This window comes from Sceloporus occidentalis, unplaced genomic scaffold (genome assembly GCF_023333645.1).
Source record: "Sceloporus occidentalis isolate IW3139 unplaced genomic scaffold, rSceOcc1.0.p SCAF_6, whole genome shotgun sequence".
In the NCBI taxonomy this organism is placed as follows: Eukaryota; Metazoa; Chordata; class Lepidosauria; order Squamata; family Phrynosomatidae; genus Sceloporus; species Sceloporus occidentalis.
In genome coordinates, this window is record NW_028316986.1 from 35,295,926 (window position 1) to 35,318,224 (window position 22,299).

At 41.3% G+C, this 22,299-nt stretch overlaps 1 protein-coding gene across 2 annotated transcripts in view; it reads right to left on the bottom strand.

The window, feature by feature from the left end:
* LOC149310609 (tyrosine-protein phosphatase non-receptor type 14-like) overlaps positions 1 to 22,299 on the bottom strand; it is a 191,516-nt gene that overhangs the window by 58,393 nt on the left and 110,824 nt on the right. For both annotated transcript variants that reach the window (XM_089529297.1, XM_089529298.1), the window contains exons 4-7: positions 21,312 to 21,409; positions 18,625 to 18,692; positions 13,478 to 13,548; positions 7,295 to 7,382 (exon numbers count right to left, since the gene is read on the bottom strand). In XM_089529297.1, coding sequence (XP_089385423.1) covers positions 7,295 to 7,382; positions 13,478 to 13,548; positions 18,625 to 18,692; positions 21,312 to 21,409 — 325 coding nt within the window. The remainder of the gene's footprint in view (positions 1 to 7,294; positions 7,383 to 13,477; positions 13,549 to 18,624; positions 18,693 to 21,311; positions 21,410 to 22,299) is intronic.

The window sequence follows — 22,299 nt, forward strand, 5'->3', positions numbered from 1 at the left end:
AACTGAGAAGAGCTGTAGCATCTGCCTCCTACAGGCCCTATAAAGACTGGCCCGAAAGGCTGGCCTGTGGATGGAGTCAGGGTGCAGCGTCCTGATGACACATACCCTGACTCCACCCCTACGGCATAGACCAGTGGTTCCCAACTTTTGTTGGGCCATGACCCCCATTGGGGAGGAAAGTCCCGCCCATGGCCCCCCTGATAGGTTGGGAGGCCAGGAAGGGGCAGGATTTTCAGCTGCATACAAGCCCCAGCAGGCTTTGCGGCCGGAAGTCCCGCCCCTTCCCAGCCTCCTAACCAATTAGGGAGGCCACTAGGAGAGAAGGGACGGGACTTCTGGCCACAAAGGCCTCTGGGGCTTACAGTCCCATCCCCTTCTCCCCATGGTTGCTTGGCAGCCGCAGGGAGAACAGGAGGAGGCAGCCCCGATCGTCCCTTCCTCCCCACGGCTCTCTGGCAGCCGTGGGAAGGGAAGGAGGAGGAGAAGGACCCCCACCCTCTTTCCTTCCTCCCTGCGGTTGTCTGGCAGCTGTGGGAAGGAAGGGAAGGAGGCGGCCCTGCCCCCATCCCCTTCTCCTTGCGAGTGCCTGTGCCAGGGCCAGCCCTTGCAGGGAGAAGGGAAAGTGGAGGGAGCCCCCCCTTTCCCCGTGTGGTGCCTGCTCTAGCGCCGACACCCGTGGAGAAAAGGGGAGGGGGAGGCGGGGGGATTCCCAATCTGGCAACCCCCACAAAGGGGTCGCGACTCCCAGGTTGGGAACCCCTGGCATAGATGGTGCGCAACATCATGGTGTGCCTCTGGCACTGCGTCCAGATGATGCAGCACTGAAGGGGTGCCATACAGCCACGCTGCCTCCAAAGGCCAGACTGGGGCTGCGGCATGAGGTTGCCGCAGCCCCAATCTGGCCAGGAAACAGGCGGCCTCCTGCTGCCCCTTAGGGGCAGTCTGTAGAGCCTCACAGTAAGATAGATTGGGCACATATTGTACATTATGTGGGTGTAAAGCTCGATCATCATACTTGTGATCAAGCTCTGGAGAATAAAGTCTATTCTTTTTGTTCCAGTTATAAAAACAGTGGCTGTTGGGGGTTGGACAAATGTCTGGGTGCTGTTGCAAAGCTAGGGAAAGGGTATTGCCCAATGAGATACTTGATACCTCCTTGTACAATGGAAAAGTTCTTACACTAATGTAAGAGGGGGTTATGACAGCACACATTACTAAAAGTATTGTGAGCATAACGTACTAATCCCAACAGCTGGAATTTTGAATACTTAGGCATGGGCATACAGCTGTGATACATCAGATATAATATTTGTACAAACTTTAGAAAGAGTATCATCGTGACTGAAGCAAAGCAACACTTGTTCTTCTCTGTGTTCTTCTCTGCCTAGCCCAACATGAAAGATTATTTCTTACAGCTACAATGAGCACATATTTCCAATTAGTCTGAACATGCTTTGGTGCTTGTCAGGTGTTACAAATGGGAAACAGGGTGAGAAACCTTTATAACATAACCAATTTGTCACTGCACAGGCCTTTAAATATGGTATAAACTTTTGATTTCTTCGTTGTTGTTGAAAGACTGGACACAGAAAACCACATGTATTTCTGCTTTCCCATGTGAAAGTCATTAACTCTGATGCACACTGTCACAAGATCCAGAATGCAGAAGCTAGCCAAATTTGTTTATTTCTTTCTTGCCCTCCAGGCAAATTTGAGGGTTGGCCTGCTTCTTTGCATCAGCTGCATCAGAGATAGGGTCTTGAGATCCTGAACTGGGGCATGCCTCAGGGTAGAAATGGAATTGCTTCTGGCACTTAAAGCTATAAAACAGCTCTACATTCAGTATACTTATGTGGAGTGAGGAGCAAAATGACTATTTAAGGTTGAAAAACACAATGTTTTTTCTTAAGAATAGCGTACACTATTACTGCCTGTATTAATACAGTTGGACCTTCTTATCCACTGGGGTTTGGTTCCAGGTTTCCCCGTGGATAACAAAATCCATGGATGCTCAAGTCCCATTAAATACAATAGTAGAGCAAAATTGTGCCCCTTATATAAAATGGAAAATCAAGGTTTGCGATTTGGAATTTATACTTTTTTGGAATATTTTCAAGCCGTAGATACGTGAATCTGTGGATAAAAAATCCGTGGATAAGGAGGGTTGACTGTATGTAAATCCTATTAATATGTTATCAACCCCAGGAGGCTAGAGGTGATTTTCTGATGGCTATTGGGTAGTTTCCTGCTATCGTGACAGGTGATCCTGGTGATGCCTTGGCTGATCTCTGGATCAGGGAACTGGCCAGGGCAGTGGACAGGTTCTCTCTTAAGCATCACCTTCCACAGAGTGGTGCCAGGTGAGCCCCCTGACTAAGGGAATGGGCAGCAACGAACTAGATGGGATGGAGTCTAGAGTGTTGATGGCAGAAAACACAGAAAAAGTTTGACCAAACACAGGCTAGAGCTCACTGGAAAGTCTATGCTTTCCAGTACTTTCATTTCTTTTCTTCTTCTTTTTTTTACTCCATTTTTTAATAAAGTACAGTCCGCCTTTCCTATCAGCAGGGGATCCATTCCAGACCTCCCCTGCACATATAAGGAAAAATGTGAGACATCAAGTTCTATTGTCTTCAGTGGTGGGCGCGACATGTGCAGTTGTTAATACGGCTGCATGCACACACACCCAGTGAAAGCAATAGGGCTTGCTGTCCACAGATGCTTAAGTCTACAGATGGCAAGGCCATGGATATCAAGAGTCTGCTGTACTGGAGCAGGTTGTGGCCTCACAGATCCAGGGGCTTCTGGATGAAACTGATTATCTAGATTCACTTCAATCTGGTTTTGGATTAGGACAGCTTTGGTCACATAGCTGGATGACCTAGGCCCAAAAATGGACTGGGGTGTGTGCCTGCTGTTGGTTCCGATGGATCTCTCAGCAGCTTATCAACCATGGTAAGATTCTGGACTATCTTTCTGGGATAGAAAGATATTTTAGGGTCCGGTGTGACCAATATGCTGATTACAGCTATTTCTCTCTTTTCCATTTAATTTCAAAGAAGCTGTTTCAGTGCTAAACAAATGTTGGCTGCCAGTAATGGACTGGATGAAGGAGAACAAATTGAAACTTAATCCACACAAAACAGAAGTGCTCCAGGTCAGTCAAAAGGGATTCAGCCTGTAGCGGATAGGATTATACTTCTGCTGAATTAACAGGTGTGTAGCATAGGTGTACTTCTCGACTCATCCCTGAGACTGAATGCCCAGTTATCAGCAGTAGACAGGAGTGCATTTGCACAGTTAAAATTAGGGCACCAGTTGCACCAATTCTTAGAAATATTGGATCTGGCTCTGGTGACACATGCCTTGATTACATCACATCTGGATTACTGTAAAAATTGTACGCTGGGTTCAGGAAGGGAAGAAGCACTAGGGATCATATTGCAAACTGGATCACTGAACACATCAAAGATTTTTTGAAAAAAAATCAGCATGTGCTAGTTCATAGACTATAGCAAAGCCTTTGACTGCATAAAGCACAAAAAGTAATAAATTGCTCTTAAAAAAATTGGATGTGCCACTGCATTTGATTGTTCTGATGTGTAACCTGTATTCAAGACAAGAGGCTACCATTAGAACAGAAGATGGAGAAATGGAATTATTTCCAATTGAGAAGGAGGTCAGGTAAGGCTGTGTCTTATCACCCTTTCTGCTTAATTTGTATATGTAAAGTAGGATTAGACTCAGAAGGATGCATGAACACTAGAGGAAGGAACATCAATAATTTCATATATGCAGAAGACATTATGTGTTGTTGTTGTTGCATGCCTTCAAGTCATTTCCAACTTATGGTGACCCTAACCTATCATGGGGTTTTCTTGGCAAGATTTGTTCAGAGGTAGTTTGCCACTGCCATCCTCTGAGGCTGAGTGAAACTTGCCCATGGACACCCAGTGGGTTTCCTGGCTGAGCTGGAAATTGGTCTCCAGAGTCCTAGTCCAACACTGAAACAGCTATGCCTAGCTGGCTCTCTAGTAACATCATGTTACTAGCAGACAAGAGCAAAGACTTGGAATGATTACTGAAGAAAGTCAAGGAAGAATGTGAAAAGACAAGTTTACATTAAGTATGTGCAAAGGCAGTTGAACATTAAGAAAACAAAAATAATTACCATAGATGATTTACCTAACTTTAAAGTAGACATTGAAATAGTACAAGATTTTTCATACCTTGGCTCAGTCATTAACCAGAATGGAGATCACAGTCAAGAACTCAGAAAAAAAATATTGGACTTGGAAGGACAGCTATGAAGGAGTTAGACAAGATCCTGAAGTATAAAGATACACCACTGAGTACTAAAGTTAGAATTGTCCATACCATTGTATTTCCAGTTTCTATGTATGATTGTGACAGCTGGAAAGTGGAAAAAAGCTGATAGGAAGAAAATTAATTCAATTGAATGTCGTGCTAGAAAAAGGTTTTGTAGATACTGTGGCCTGCTAAAAAGACCTATAAATGGGTCTTAGAGCAATTGAAACATGAACTCTTCTAGATGCATAGACTCAACCAAAGCAGCAACAGCCAAGAATCTGCTAGACCTGAGAAGGCCTATTGATGATAGGTGCCTTGGAGGTCTCTGATTCATAAGGTCACCATAAGTCGAAATCAACTTGATGGCAATTAACACAACGATGACAACAACAACAATATGTGCTCTAAGAGGAGCTGCCTTTGGAAAATGTCAGAAGACTTCAGTGGGTTCAAAATGCTGTGGCCAGAATAGTAACCTAAACAAATCCCACTGATTTCAACAGGGCTTATTCTACTGTAAGGTTTACAGGAGTGGAGCCTTAAATGTGCAGCTGTCTTCAGACTCAGTTCTGAGGGAAATTGTGGCATGTAAATAAAACAAACTAATAAATGAATGAGTAAATAATTGAATGAATGAATGAATGAATGAGTAAATAATAAATGCTGTTGTTTTTTACAAGTTTGGACATCTGCATCATTTACATTCATTCATTTGTAGTTATACACTGCTTGCCATTGCTCTCTAAAGCTGTGTTCAGATGGTATATACCATGTATTTTTTAAAAGGAGAGAAGGGAAATGCCTAGCCCCACCCTCAACTGTTCCTTTCCTCATATGGAACATGTTACATCTGATGATAAATGTCTGTTCATATGGAAGATTTCCATGCAGGAAATGATCTTTCAGGAGACTTGCTCATTCTGAGAGCCTCTAAACAAACAAGATCATCTTCTCTTCAGACTCATCATTTTGCTCAAATGGAAAGTCATATGTCTCAAGAGGAGATGTTTCTGTTCCTATAGGAACTCCCAACATGACAAAAGTGATAACAGAAAGAGAAAGAGCTGACATGAGCCTGATAATGTGTTCAAGAAAACCGGGTTAATAATTACTGAACAGGGCTTACCGTATATTCTTGTCTATAGGCCTAAAAATGTATGCCCAAAAATTGACCCCAAAATCCCAGGTCGACTTATTTACAGGTCAGTATGCTAATGTGATAGTAGCTCTTTCAGATTTCACTATGCGGTGAGAAGAGAGTGTTTTTTTTCTTGTGCCACGTAGAAAGAATCCTGAGTGATTAATTGCTGTTAGACAAACAAACAAGAGTCCCTCTCCACCCATGTTGGCCACTGCTATCTGGGTGAAGGCTGAAACCAAAGTTGAAACAAAAAGCCTCAATTAGAGTCTCTCTTGCTGTAGGCACACATACACATACTGAAGGAGCCTCCAAGTTTTACCCTCGACTTATTCTGGCCCCAAAATCTACCTATAGTCAAGTATATAGGGGTAAGTTATTTACATTAAAATAAAATGTGGGAGCAGCCACAGAGAAAATCTTTTTCTGAGTTCCCTCCAATTGTGCTTATGAACGCAGTGGACCAGAGAAACGTGCCCCTCTTGCAGGTCATAAAGCTCAGGTAGGCTTATATGGAAAGATACAGTCCTTCACATAGCCTGGGCCTAATCCTTATAGCCAACACTATGAATTGTGCCTGGAAACAGACTGGCAGCCAGTAAGCTATATTTATTTATTTATATTATGTATACCTTGTTCTTCAGGCAAAAGGCTCCTAGAGTGGTTTACAAATTTTTAATTTAACATTTCTCTGCCCTCAAGCTTACAATCTAAACAACAACAAGGGAGTTGTGTGCTTCACATATAGCACATTACAATGATCCAACAGGGATGGTAACTAAGGCATATGTCACTGTGGCCAAGTCAGATGTCCCAAGAAATGGGCACAGCTAGAGTACTAGCTTTAACTGTACAAATTTACACTAAAAACCAATATTTAAAAAAAACAGAAATCATAATAATTTCTGAGGGGTGAGCCTAAACAAATGCACGTTCAGCAGCATGTGTTTAAAAATTTACACTGCTTGTGCTTCTCAGACTATGTGGGAGAGTGGCTGGGACTTGGCTTCATGAAGTTACCCAATGGACAAAAACATTGAACAGCCCATTTGCAATAACGCAAAGAGAACAGACAACCAAAGGGAACTGTGAAGACCATGCTACTGAAAATACATTTTGTAGAATTATATTTGCATATGTAGTGGGAAGAGTACCGCCCTACACACACACACATACATACACTCCACTGCATATAACCTAAATTCAATATTGATGCTACCTCAAACAACTGACAGGAATGTTTCGACAGCCAGTAAACTAAGCATAAAGAAAATCAAACCAAAAATTCACCTGGTCCAAGGGTTCTCAACATTTGGCCCTCTACACATTTTGGACTTCACATCACAGAACACGTGACCTCTGGCCATGATCGTTGTGGGTTACAAAAGTTGAAAAGCAAAATATCTGAGGACCAAGGTTGACTACTACTGACCCAGTCCATCATCTTGCAGCCCATAGTTGCCAACTAGATGCTCCTAGAAAGCATGGAATGAAAGCAATCAAAGTTGTCAACTACTAATCATCATCAGACTGTGTTGGGAAATATAACACCTCCAAGTGCTAGAATTTCTATTTCAACATATCAGCAAACAGCTAAAACTGGTTAAAGTGGGACTTGCACAAACAGCCCTAGAGCCTAAAAGATCAAAATTATTTCTCTTCCTCCTAGACCAATTTTATCTTTTGCAGGGATTCTAGCATTGCCATCTAGTGTTTTTAAGCTGACACTAGATAACACTAATAGAGGCATTATTAAGACTGGTGGATTCTGTTTCTCCACCCCTCTCCTCATGATAAATGTCTTTGCTGGAAAAATAAATCACATCCTCTGTTGTAGCATCTTACCTTCACAGGGAAGCTTTCCTGCCCAAACCCATCTAGTCGTTCCACTTCACTGATGTAAAGAAATTCCGCTTCTGCTGCAGAGATACCACTGCGAATGAAGTGAACAGAAATATGGTTCAGTGTTATACAGAGGGCTGAAGATTTTAATCTGATTTGTTAGCTTGGAATTCTCTTTTGGATCACTGGTCAAAATGGATCAGGTTAGTCAAACTCTTGTTATCAACAAACAACAAACAAGCTTCATTTATATATGTTATGTTATGTTGTTATGAGGCAGGGACACAATTTTGCCTCACAAGATTAAAGGCTACTGAAATCAAGCTGAATATGTCAAAAACCAATGGAAATTAATAGTGGTGTAAAATGGCTTTATCCTATCATTAGTCATAATCTTAGTCAGAATAAGCTAGAGAGCTGATGGAATCTCCTTCCTTGAAGATCTTTAAACAGAGGCTGGATGATCATCTGTTAGGGGTGCTTTGAGTTCCTGTATGGCAGAGGGTTGGACTGGATGGCCCTTGTGGTCTTTTCCAACTCTATGATTCTATGATTCTACTACAGCAAAGTAGTACAGATTATAAAATCTTATGTTAAAATCTTGATTCTGCCATGAACTCAATAGGGAGTTTCAAATAGCCTAAGATGTCTTAGCTTTAGCCCTTGCTCCCATCTACAGATGGTAATAATAACATGGATCTACCTTTAAAATGGAATTTTTCTATACGGAGTGTAAAGCTCACCCAAGTGCATAAGAGCAAAAATATACAACAAATACAACTGACCTAATATGTGAAACCAAAGTAAAGAATAAAAAAAACCTCTCCCCAACAAGGCATTAGGGAGCAGGATACTTACCTGTAACTGTAGTTCTTGGAGTGGTCATCTGTGAACTCACATAAATGGGATTACTTGCACCTCTGCAATGCATCATTTGAACATTTTGGAATTCTTATCTAAGCATTTAAATAATAGCACCACTCAGTCCCCACATTCCTAACTGACACGTTTTTCATCTAATGCCTCAGTGCCATGGATGTTGAAGCAGAAGCCAAGGATATATGAGGAAGGCAGGACACAAGGTGGGAATGATGGGCAGGTTTGTGCGAGTTCACAGATGACAACTGAAAGAATCACAGTTACAGGCAAGCAACCTGTTTTTTGTGAAGTCGAAGGCTTTCATGGCCGGCATCCATAGTTTTTTGTGGGTTTTTCAGACTATGTGGCCATGTTCTAGAAGAGTTTATTCCTGACGTTTCACCAGAATCTGTGGCTGGCATCTTCAGAGAATGTTGGTCTAGAAGAGAGCTGGATGTATATATACTGTGTGACCCTGAGTCTGGAGGTATTCTAGATTTTTTTTCTTTGTGGTCTCTATGACTTATACAAATGGGAGACTAGCAAGCTACTAACCATAGCAGGAAGGTATGTCACGCTACACAGGAAAAAAAGTACAGCTCTCCCAAATGCAGCCTCAACCTGTGACACCATGTCCACTCTCTAAGCAACCAAGGATGAAGGCTAAGACAAGGTGGCAACTCTACAGATGTCATGGAGGGGCATGTCCCTCAAAAATGCTGCCAATGCTGCCAAAGATCTGGAAAAGTGACTCCTCACTTGAACTGGAGGCTGTTTGCCAGCAAGTTCATAAACCAGATGAATGGTAGCTTCAAACCATTTGGAGAAGAGTTCAGACATCACAGGGGATTCCTTCTTGTGAGATGAGTAACAGAGAAAAAGCCGCAGTGACAGTTTGATCCATATAAAAGGCTAATGCTTTACACACATTTAAACCATGCAGGAAGCACTCCAAGTAAGTTAACGGATTCTGCATGAATAAAGGGAGTATGATGCCCTGGTTCAAGTGGAATGCTGGCACAACCTTTAGTAGGAAGAAAGTCTTCCAGTCGAAGGATAATGTTATCGTTGTGAAAACACAGGTAAGGCTGATCTACAAGGAGTGCACCAAGTGCTCCAGACTATCTGGTGGACAGCAGCCGGGAACTCTGTTTTCCAGGTGAGCAATCTGAGATAGCAGCATACCAAGGGCTCAAAGGGCATTCTAGAAAGCTGAGAGAGGACAAGCTGCAGCCTACTTTTACCCTGCCTTTTTTCCAGTTGAGGACTCAAGGCAACTTACAATAGTTAAAATAAACATAGCTAAAAATCATGGCATGCATAAGTTAAAAATTTAATTATACTGTCAAAAATTGAAACAAGTTAAAAACATATGTGTATGTGTGTGCCTTCAAGTCCCTTATCGACTTATGGTGACACCATGAATTTCATATGGTTTTCTTAGGAAAGAAATACTTAAGAAATGGTTTTACTAGTTCCTTCTTCTGAAATACAGTGCACCTGCATCATACATGGGCATGCCTAATGCAACTTTCAGCATATGATGAAAACTGCACTAGGAAAAGGGGCGGTGTACCCTTAAGGAATAATTGTGTGTCGTGCACGGCAGCACCGCCACATGCACGAGCCCCATTCATTTAAATGGGACTCAAGCATAAGCGGAATTCCCTTTACGCGGGGAGGGGGAATCCGGAACGGATCCCCCATGTAAAGGAAGGGCAGACTGTATAGCCTACAGCACCTGGAACCCATTAGCAATCCCCATCCAAGTACAGCGCGCCTGTGCCATATGCGGGCGCGTCATACGCAGCCTTGAGCATACATGCTCAAGCTGCGGGGCGCGCGCGGGGTGGAAGGGGCGGCACGTCCCATTCAATTGAATGGGCACGCGCGCCCGTTGCGCCCCGCGTGCTCCCGCGCACGAGCCCCATTGTTTCCAATGGGGCTCGAGCATAGGCGGAATTCACCTTACGTGGCGGGATCCGGAACGGATCCCCCGCATAAGGCAAGGACGGACTGTACTAACCAGTGCTGACCCTGCTTAGCTTCCAATATCAGAAAATCATTACAAAGAAAATGATAGTGCACATTATGCAAAGACCATTTCCACAAAGCAGTCTTCAAACACCTGCCAAAACACAAACAACTGCCTACAGAAAGGTAGCAAGGAAGGAACAGTCTAACCTCTCTAGGAAAGGAGTTCTGGAGCATGAGAGCAGCCACCAAGCGGCCTTCTCCCCTGTTCCCAACAGATGTACCTGGGAGAGTGGTGGAACAGAGAAAAATGTCTCTACACAACAAAACACATGGGAAAATATACTCTTCCAAATAACCTGGACCTAAGTTGTATAGAGTTTTATAGGTTGTCAATGGTACTTTGAATTGTGCCCAGAAACAGATGGGCAGCCAGAGGAGCTCAATCTGGTCACAGAACGCTGAACCAGTTGAAATTTCTGAACTCTCATCAAACACAGCCCCACATAGAACATGTTGCAGTAATGCAAATGGGATGTAATTAAGGTATGTCTCACTGTAGCCAGATCCAATGTTTTAGTTGGTACACAAGCCTTAACTATTTAAGTGCTCTCGTAGTCACCAGTGAAACCTGAGCTGCAAGGCTCAGAGCTGAATCTAGAAGTACACTCAGGCTGTGGACCTGTGTCTTCAGGAAGAAGCTAATCCCATACACTGCAAGTTGAAAAACTCTTCTCAAATCTGCCTTTCAACTGACCAGAAGCACTGTTGTATTGTCTGGATTGTTTCAATTTGTTCCCCCTCATCCAGTCAATTACTGATGACATGAATCAGTTTAGGACCAAAACAGCTTTCTTGGATTGAGGTAGGAAAGAGTAACATGGTAGCATTACTTAGGTCTCATGTCCTATGAGGAACGACTTAGGGAGGTGGGGATGTTTAGCCTGAAGAAAAGGGTGATATGATAGCCCTTTTAAAATATTTGAAGGGATGTCATACTGAGGAGGAAGCAAGCTTGTTTTCTGCTGCTCCAGAGAACAGGACCCGGAACAATGGACGCAAGCTACAAGAAAAGAGATTCCACCTCAACATTAGGAGGAACTTCCTGACAGTAAGGGTTGTTCGACAGTGGAACAAACTCCCTCGAAGTGTGGTGGAGTCTCCCTCCTTGGAGATCTTTAAGCAGAGGCTGGATGGCCATCTGTCAGGGATGCTTTGATTGAGATTTCCTGCATGGCAGAGGGTTGGACTGGGTGGCCCTTGTGGTCTCTTCCAACTCTATGATTCTATGATTCTCATCTGCATACTGATGGCAACAAACCCCAAAACCCTGGATGACTTCATCCAGCAGTTTCATGTATATGTTAAATAACATGAGGGACAGAACAGACTGACATCTGAAGGGTCAAAGAAGATTCCCTCCAAAGAACCTTTTAGTTACATCCCCCAGTCCCTGGCAAAGCAGCTCATAATGATATCATGGTTGACAATATCAAAATGTCCAGTACAAAACACTTTCCCTGCCCATTTCCTGGCACAAGTCCACTAAGGTGGCCAAAGCTATCTCTGTCTCATAGCCATTTCTGAAACAAAACTGAAATTGATCTGGGTCAGGAATGGGCAACCGTGGAACCGTGGAAGAGGGTGCATAAGCCCCCTAGGAAATCCTGGAGGGCTGCATCTACACCTTCCCCCCCCCTCAAAAAAGTTATTTACCCTCAAATGTCTCTGGGAGTATGGAAGGATTTTCAACATGTATTGGTGGGGTGGTTTTCGGCTTTTTTTTTTAAGGCCTCTCTTAGACCTAAATTGGCCACGAGGCCCTAAAAATATGGTGAAAATGCATCCCATGCCCACTATTGGACTTTTGGAGCATTTCAGGACAAAGAATATAGTCAACCCTCCATATCCATAGATTTTTTAATCTACGGATTCAAGCATCTACCGCTGGAAAATTTTATATATAACCTTGATTTTGCTATTTTATTTACAGGACACCATTTTACTATGGCATTGTATTTAATGGGACTTGAGCATTTATGGATTTCGCTATCCATGGGGAGTCCTGGTACCAAACCCCAACAGATATCAAGATCCCACTGTATCTTTCAAAAATGTTTTTTAAAAACAATGCAACCTGGGGGCTTTATGTGGTACATGGATTGTTCTCGCCCTTGATCTAGATTATCCAACTCATCCAGAAACCTGTGGAACTGGAAGTCTACCACACACATTCCAGTACCTTGCCTAAAAATGGAATGTTGGAAATAAGCTGATAATTGCCCATTGTGAAGAGCTTTTTCAAAATGGTCTTATAACTATTTCATGTAGGCATGCTTGAACTCTGCCTTGTTTCAAAGACATGACTGCTTGTTCTACCCACTCACCCATTCCTCATCTGGCATTTTTAATAAGTTAGGAAGAACAAGGATCTCATATGTAGTGCCTCTCACCTCTTCAAGAATCCTGTCCACATTCTCAGGCTGCACAAACTAAAAAAGTATCCATTATCACTGAACAAGCAGGGAGCGAAGTTATATCAGTTGGGTCTGTCTTAGCCCTATTATAAGAGATAATAACTACTTCCCAGATCCATATTTTGCCAATTATCTATACAGTGAGGAAGGCTCTGTAAATTGTAAAGCCTTCGGTGTTGAAGGGTTCAATGTTGAGCCCAATGTCATGTCTTTAAAATGTTTGTCTCAGATATCTTAGGAATCCTTGGGAGTTTAGAAACAGGTATTAATGCCAGAGGATCAGTCTGAGAAGAAGATTTTTCAGTAAGAGAGGGAGCATTCCCAACAAAACAACTTCAAATGCTGGGCTCTATTGCGAAGTGTCACACTGGTAAAAGAGCGATAGATGAAACAATGCTTGGTAACATGGCCCTCACTCAAGCAAAAAAGGCATTTAGAATGACCATCAGCGAGGGCAACTTTGCGATTGCAATCAACAAACAGCTTAAACAAAGATTTGGAGACCATAGGAGGCCTGGAAGTGAGGCTCCCATTCGGGCAGAAAATAGAGAAAAAACTTACTTCAAAGCTGTAAGGGCAATGCTCAAGAAGAAAAGTAAGAAAACATGAGAAAAATAAGAAAAAACAAAATAAAATCTATCATACGCTAGAGGCTACTCAGCTCAGGAGCAATCCAAAGGAGTGTTTCTCTTGCAGTGGAGGAAAGAGAACTGAAGGTGGAGCTAGACTGGCAGAATTGGGCATGCTCAGCACACGGGAGTAGGCGGGACTTCCCGCCAATCTGCTCAACTTTTCAGCTTCCAAATGGAATCTCTGAGCAGGTGCAAACTCTACTGTGTGGGGCACAGAGACCACGAAAAAGAAATTCATATTTCACCTTTGATTTTTGTGTTCCTGAGCTACTTTCTGAGTCAGTTCCTCAAGGACTGCTTCATCTTGGGTCAAATCCTAAAAAGAAAGCACAAAAAAATTGCTGTTACTGGAAGAATATGTGCATGTGAAACATGTGAAACAGTTAATAATAATAATAATAATAATAATAATAATAATGTATTTCTAGTCCACCTTTTTGTCACAGAATCAAAGCAGATTACAAGAAGAGCATTAGATACAAAAAATAATCATGCATAAACCAGAATACAAAAAATACAAAAAAAATAAGCCAGAATACAAAACATAAATCTAATGTCTAAAGCAAGGAAAATATATATAAATATATATATAGAAAATACAAAGAACAAAGAAGAGGCAATACCATACTTGCAACCAGAACAGAAAAAGATAGAGCAGATGAAGAAATGGGCAGACACGGAATTATACTGGAGGCTGGTGCTGAATAGACCAATGCAGCTACTGTCGATACCACAGGGACTACTACAACTGGAGACAGTGGTGGTCTTGATACAGTTGCAGTTGTCCATGGAGGGGGCAATTGAGGGTGGTGCTGAGGTGTTCAGCATATGGATGAAAGAAGCCAGAATCGAGACGACAGAGGTGATTGGTGCTAAGGAAAGTCTGGAAAGGAATGTTGGTACTTATCCATGATACATTCATTTCCAGCAGACAGGGTTCTATCCTAGTAGACAGGGTCCTAACCAAACAGACAGGGTCCAGGGGAGGGGGTTGATGGGTATAGCCCCCCCCCAGCCAGACCCATGGGTTCTTCCCCCGACATAACCTCCCAAGAGAGGAATAGAAGGGGGAGGGAGACAGAGAAGACCCCTCAGGTATGCTAAGGGGAAATGTTCCAAAAGGTACATACACACACACAAAAGGAAAGATGAGACTAGAAGAAAAGTTTGCTGGCTCAAAAAACACCTCTTGATAGGAGCTTAGGCAGGAAAAAGACTGACTTCCAAGGGGGGATAGCTCCTCCCTATAGGGGGATGGATTATCTGCTTTGTTTCCCTGCCCATAGGAGCAAATGTGGAGGAGCTACCAAATTTCAGGATGTTACGGCCCTGTCTGCTGGGAAATCAGTCTTTTCTATGGAGAATACAAACAGCTTCAATATTGTTGCTATGGAGGACATCGATATGGGACATATTTCCAGTGATAGTATCAATCTATATAGGATGGTGAGTATGACTGATAGGAACTGTGATGCTATTTCCAGAGGTACTCATGATGGTATTTACAGGAAATGGAGGTGCATGGTGTGTCCTCCCTATATTGATAGTCCCAGTAAGATGGCCAGGAAGAAGCTACCCAAAATGATAGGAAACCTTTCACCAACTTGGTGAAGGAGGCAATGGTCTATGTCTAGGTGACCCTCGAGGGAACCCTGGAATGTTCCACTCAGCCTTGCATCCTTCCGTAAATTGCTAAAATTATTATCCAGCTTGTTGGGGGAAATTAGCTTACACTTTGTAAACCGCTTAGGGAGTGCTTATGTGCACTGATAAGTGGTAAAGAAATATACTTGCTACTTGCTAATATTTGTGCATACATAATGAGATATCTTGGGGGTGGGACCCAAAACTTCGTTCTGCCCTACTCTCTTACATAAATGAAATTTATTTATGTGTCATATATATCTTATAAACATAGTCTGAAGGTAATTTTATACATAATATTTTTAATAATTTTATGCAGGAAACAAGTTTGTGTACACTGAACAATCAGAAAGCAAAGGTGTCACTATCTCAGCCAGTCACGTGGACAATTTTTGATTTTGCAGAGTGTTTCAAATTTCAGAATTCCAGTTAAGGAATACTCAGCCTGTATTAGGAAAAAAACCTACTTTTTCAAATGGAAACTTCCTTATAGTGAGTCTGACCACTGCTCATCTAGGTTAGTACTGTCAACATGGCCTGGCAATGGTTCTTCAGGCTTCAAAGCAGGACTCTTTCCTAGCCCTATATGGGGACCCCTGGTGAGCTCTCACCCAACCCTACTTTGCTTCCAAAATCAGAAGATCTTGGGGGGTGTTCAGGGTGGTACAATGGGGTAAAATCTTTTTAAATAATTTTGTACAATAGTACGAATGAACTCTACTCCTAATTTCAAAGCTTAGTACTCATAAAAATAAGCACTAGCACACATTCTGACTGGAATACCTCAAGGCTATGTGTATTTATACTTAACCAAACTGTCTTACTTCTTATTCACCGGAGGCCTCCCTGTAATATTTGTTCCTGACACTGAAAAATGTAAAAGCGGTAGCGTGCTAATGAAAAATGGCATGGTACGTGTCTGTACACAGCTACACACCTGCAAGGCGTTCTGTGTACATAACTTTGTTCTCTTCGCTGTTGAAAAAAATGTTGTTTGACACATATTGTAGCTGCACAAGATCAAACACAGTCCCAATTCAGCAACCCTCTCTTGCAGTTCCTAAGCACATCAGTTCGGTATTTCTCCCACCTCACAGCAAAGTCCATGTAGTTAATAAGGACTAGGTATTAGTTATTTTAGTATACCATTCCACTCAGACACCTTAGCACTCTCCAGCAGACCAACTTTACACAAGAACAAGACACGCTGAAAGACTAGAATATTGAACTTGAAAATGGGAAACACTGGTTCAAATATCCATTTCATTATTAAAGTTATTGATTTTGTTGATGATGATGATGTCATAGGCTCATAGCATTATTCCAGCTTCTCAAGAGATCCATGAGATAGGTTAAATTAGGGATAGGATAACAAGCCCAATGTCTGCAGGAATGTGAATCTCAGTCATCTTCTACATCAAAGCACAGCATTCTAGACAGGCTGTCATGCTGACTTTTCCAGTTCATTGGGTAAATTTAGGCAGATTCTTGTCATTTTGCAAATTTGTCAGGTCCCTGCATGGCAGGTTTAATGACACAGAGCTTTGTAAGAGAACATCAAGATAGTGATGTAGCAAAGAATTCCATAATTTTGTGGGGAAATCACAATTATGCTAAAGTCTCATTAGTATCATGTTTAACTGGCTAATTTAAAATATTGAATGTGTAGGGACAATTATCATTCCTATAATGTTCATTATTCTGTATTATAAAAATGTATTCAATTATGATAGGCCAAATTTGGGCTTCACAATGAACAGGCTACTAGAATAATAATAATAATAATTATTATTATTATTATTATTATTATTATTATTATTATTATTAACCTTTATTTATGAAGCGCTGTAAATTTACACAGAACTGTACATACAATCTTTTTAATTAGACGGTTCCCTGCCCTCGGGCTTACAATCTAAAAAGACATGACACAGAAGGAGAAGGGAGCGGTGGAGGGAAAGGATAACAGGTTCAGCAGTTCTTCTCTACCTCCAAGGCCTGGACCAAGGCAGATGAACTGGAGGGAGGGCTTGGCTTCATAATGGATGGTTAATCATTTTCCAGGGAAAATACATACTCTCAAGTAGGATAATGCATATACAGTACATAGCAATACAGGAAATGGTTTGATAAACAGACAACAAAAGAAAACCAAATAGCAAGTGACAATTATGCAATGCCTGGGAAGGCTACTCTGAACAGGATGGTTTTCAACTCCGTTTTGAAGCTGGTTAAAGAAGTGATGGCTCTTGCTTGTGGGGGAAGAAGGTTCCAGGAGTGAGGGGCAGCAAGTGAAAAGGGGCAAATCCGGGATGGGGCAGAGGAAATCCTGGGCTGAGACAGCAGACCTAGACTACCAGAACGGAGGGCCCTGGTGGGAAGGTGAGTAGAAAGAAGGTCTGATAAGTAAGGAGGGGCCAGTCCATGGAGGGCTTTAAACGTCAACAGCAGGAGCTTGTACTGAATACGGAAAGGGAGGGGGAGCCAGTGAAGGGATGCCAACACAGGAGAGATGTGGTCAGAGCGGTGGGTGGAAGTGATAATGCATGCAGCTGAATGCTGGACAGAGATTATATGATGCATAATATATGATGTATTCTGTACAGGGACACCTTCTACTGTCCATGAAATTTCTGGTAGAGCCACCAATGCATGAAGTGAGGTTTCTTTTGGGGGCATGTGTGTCACCTTTCAGTTGTGTCTTAGGGACAAATTATAAGTTACTTTTCACAGAGTAGCATATGGTTACACCACTGAGCTAGAGCTCAGGTAGGTTTAATACAATCTAAAAAGGATGTTGGAGAGAATATCATGTGGATAGGAATCCCCGAACAGATCAAAGAAATGTAAGTGAAGTAAGTGCATGTAATCTCACTGAATTTAAACATTACTGATACCATTTCTGAAGGAAGGACTAGACATAATAAAATTCCCTGAAATTCTGAAGACATAGGAAAAACTTTTTTTCAGTGGAGGTGGGGTGGGATTTGGGGGGCACGGGAATGAAAACTTGCAATACTGGCACCTTTCAAGCATTGAATGAAGAATTTAAATGCATTATATATAACAGTTTTCAATAAAATTATCATGTCTTATATTTTAAAAGTACAGATTATTTAGAATATAATTATAAATTTAATTTATTTAAAACTTTAATGTTTGTTACATCTGCAGCCACAAGGTCTTGAACTGTAGGGAATGTTTAAACTATGAAGAATCTCTTTGGTTATGTGAACCAAGCAAAAACCAAAACAAGAAAAACAGAAGAAATTATCAACATTAGTAGAAGAAAGACAATTATTTTGTCTCCATAATGTCAAGCAGACATAACAAACTCATTGCCATAAAAAGAACCAAGGAAAGGAAACCAATACTAAGTATTGTAATAATCTGATACTGTACGTGGTCTTAAATGATAAGAATTTCTCACACTGCTTTTAGAAATAAGGCAGTAAATTACTAAAGACCTTGTCTTAAACATTTTATTCCTCATTAAAAAAAGAAAATATTCCATAGTTCTTTTTTCAATTTCCCTACAGTTTATTTATTGATTTGATTTGTATTCCTCCTTTCTTCCAAATGGGACTCAAAGTGGCCTTCTCCCTCCAAATTTTCCAGTATTTTTCAAGACCTTCCTACCTCTAGGCAGGACTAAAGTTTTACTGACCTATTAAGAAAACCAGAAATAAAGCAAGAAGAAATTGCATATAAAAGCAGTGATAAAAATGGTTGGGGATTATCGACTCACCACAGGAAACAAAACATATTCCCGGAGAAAATCATGGGATTCAAACTGATGGTAGTCCCCAAAATCAGCTAGATGACAGCAGTGGGAGAAAGAAGACAAAATACTTTAATTTACTTTACACAAATGTTATTATTGTACTGCAAACTGGTATGGTCAATATAAATATGAAAGCAGTGTCTCAAAATTTAGACTTATAAAAACCCAAAGTAGCTGTTAAGCTGGAGAGACTTTTGTAACAAAGGGTGATGGATGTTATGGTTTCACCAAATATTTTTCCAAAATCATTGCAGAAAAGCAGTAATTCACAAATATAATGATGTCACTTCCTGGGGAACAGTCCCTACTGAAGTATGAGGAGTATGTAGTTTATCTGCACCTAAGTGCAAATGTACAGGTGTTGCTGAGCTACAGCATGAGTGAGTAACAACAACCAGGCAAGGGGTCTGGACCTCTCCCCCCCCCCAAAATAAAATAGGTCAGATAATGTAAGGAGGCACTGCCACACTCACTGAAGTTATTCTGAACCCAGCAAAAGAAACAGAAGGATTTTTTTCCACCTGATGGTTTTAAAGGACTGGTTCAACTGTTCCTCCAGCATTCTTGAATGACTAAGAGGGACAAACAATAAGGTGCTTATTGACAGAGGGCTGCTAAATTTCTCCTGTCTCTTTCATTGCATGGAGGAGGAACAAAGGCAAGAAATGAATCCCCAGTATCTCTAATTAGTGACAGGGCTGGATGAGGTACTTCCATGGGTCTGATAAGTCCAGAGGATACTGTCCTATGCACCACTAAATTCCATCTATCTCCATTCCTGCTGATGTATCTGCCTCTCTTCTTAACTCATCGGTATTAGGCCTGCTGAATTTGTGACCCATCAAGGCAAACATAGCTGATCAGGAGTATGACAACCCTTCGGTTTCTGCTGTCATGCCTTGGAAAGCATAAATGGGTGCTGGCAATCTGCTCACGGGCCACAGTATATGAATGGTGGTTTGTGTTCAGTTAGCTGCAATCTGTGCATGCCAATTAAGTATGCAACTTTGGAAAGGCAGCATTTTTCTACTGCAGCTCCCAGGAACTCCCAGCCAGCTGAAGGATTATGGAACTGCAGTATGAGAAGAAACATTTCCAAGTTCTACTTTACTGCTATGGAAGCCATCTCCATCTCACCCTAAAATCCAAGGGAACTTTTCAAGGGTTTCTGCTGAACACTTAGAAATCCAGTTTAGTTAAACTACAGCTCTTTCTTCCAAGCCCTGGTGGTACAGTGGTTAAATGCTTGTACTGCAGCCACTCACTCACAAACCATAAGGTTGTGAGTTCAATCCCAGCCAGGGGGCTCAAGCTCATCTCAGGCTTGTATTCTTCCAATGTCTCTAAAATGAGTACCCAGATTGTTGGGGACAATTAGCTTACACTTTGTAAACCACTTAGGGAGTGCTTAAGTGCACTGATAAATGGTACAGAAATGTACTTGCTATTGCTATAAAGAAACAAAGATCTTCACTTGTGGGTGGGGTGAGAAAATAACAGACAAGGCTCCCAGAAAAGTCCCCATGGCTTCTCCTTACTTGGGGAACATAATTTCCTTCAGGAAATTACAGGGCCTGCTGTTAGTTCCTTCTTGAAATGAACCTAGACTTTTAAGTGGCCGGAGGAAATAGGTAGTTCTCACTTTAGTTGATTCACTTCAAAGTCCTGTGCCATTCTAAGTAAGTGATATAGAATCACAGAATGGGAATTCTACTTACAGTGTCCTCTCTGAGAAGAGTAAAAACTATTAGGTGATGTCTAGAAACAAAGTTCATTCACTAAAGACTCAAAGGCTGTACATTTCATTTCTTTGTGATGTCTACCATTGGCTACATATCACTTGCAATTAAATATAATGAGCAATGTAAATAAATGTTTTCATTTTGCCATGTTTTGAAATAAGAGTATGAAGTCAAAGGTATTTCCTGAAGGGCATAACATTTTTTTTATGAAAGACTCGCCTATTTTCCTGTTTATAAGCTACATCATTTGAGGAAGAAAGAGAATGCCCAAGAGCTTTTATTCCAAAGACTGCTGAAAGGATTCTCAAGATGCTGGAAATTCCCCTCATAAATTACCCCACTCAAATAGTGTTGCAAACCTTTCAGAACAATTTCATGTTACTACTGGCTTGCCAAAAATGCTGGTTTATTTTGTTTCACATCATTAATGTATGTTTACTCCTAAACTAAAGAATATGAACAAATCAAAAGCTGTACATGTGGTTTTTTAAAAAATCATTCCACATACCAAGGTTTTTAAAAAAAACTTTAACAAGGGGAACAATTCTAAAACATATTCTTTGTTTGTCTCTCTGTATAGACACTCTCACATATACATTTAATATTTTATCCACTGACATTAAAAGAGCTCAACTTAAACCTCATGCAAGAATCTGAGAAATTCCACGTAAGTTGATAAAATCCACTTTAAAGCTTTACAACATTATTTCCATGTACATGCCACTTCTATTTCTGAATTATAAAGTATCATATTTTTAAATAATGTAAATCAGTGACTCTCGTCTGCAATATTAAGAATCATGCCAAGTTTCACACTGAGCAGGGTGCCATCTCCAGCTGGAATGTATTCCTGTTATGGTTAAATAAACAGATAAGAGAAGAAAGAGTTATCAGGTGTGCTCACCATACCTTGAACTGCCAGTGCAGCTAACCTTATCCCTTGCTCAAACGAAGATCGCAGTCGTCCATCAAGAACATCCTTTTTCGCCTGCAGGTAATACTGATACCTGTAAACACAAGATACAGCAAAGTAAAACTGATAGCCCTTATATTGGGCTTCCCTCTTCCCCACTCTGGTAAAACAAAAAGATTGCAAAGACATGAAATCTATACACACAGTTCTACTATTTATGTTTTGTACAGTACAACTGTGCACAGAAAACTAAGGACGATCAGCTTCAGCATGGAACAGAAATTTTACTCTGTGTTGGCAAGCTGTATTCTAAGTGCATGTCTTTATGCAGCAATTTAAGGGTAAATTTTGAAGTACAGGTGCTTTTCATAATACATTCCATAGCTACCACCCCAAAGAGAGTCTTAAAAAGTAGGCAGCTGTGTTCATCCACATCAGTGAATCACATCTAGCATTTTTAATCTCCCCCAGGAGCAAGTCTTTAGTAAAGCCAATAGGTCTTAATTGCCAGTTCAACATCAAACTACCCCACCCCCAGAATGCTTTGCATATTAACAGCTACATCACAACAATATATTGTTTCTGAAAAAAATCTACACACACTGGATACTGTGTGAGGACTACAATTAATTTCAGAGGGAACAGGGAAGTCAATGGAGGATGAGCAGATGTTGTAACTGCCCTGCTAAGGAAAGAGTCCTGGTGCTTTGACACTGTAAACCCTGTTCACATTTAGGTTTTTGAATCTCACTGGTCATGCCTTTGCTGAACTCTGCAATGTACAGACCTATGGAGACTTATTTATTGCTTTGGTTTTTGTTCCATTGTCATCAACCTTGTACTACTGTCAAACATCAACATCATAAATAACAGTTGGTGTATATATTCTGTTAGTCAGCTACTCATTGACGTGGTCTACTTGCATGAATGGTTCAGCGTTTTCTACAAGAACAAGTTTAAAACCCCACTTATCTGGGAGTATTC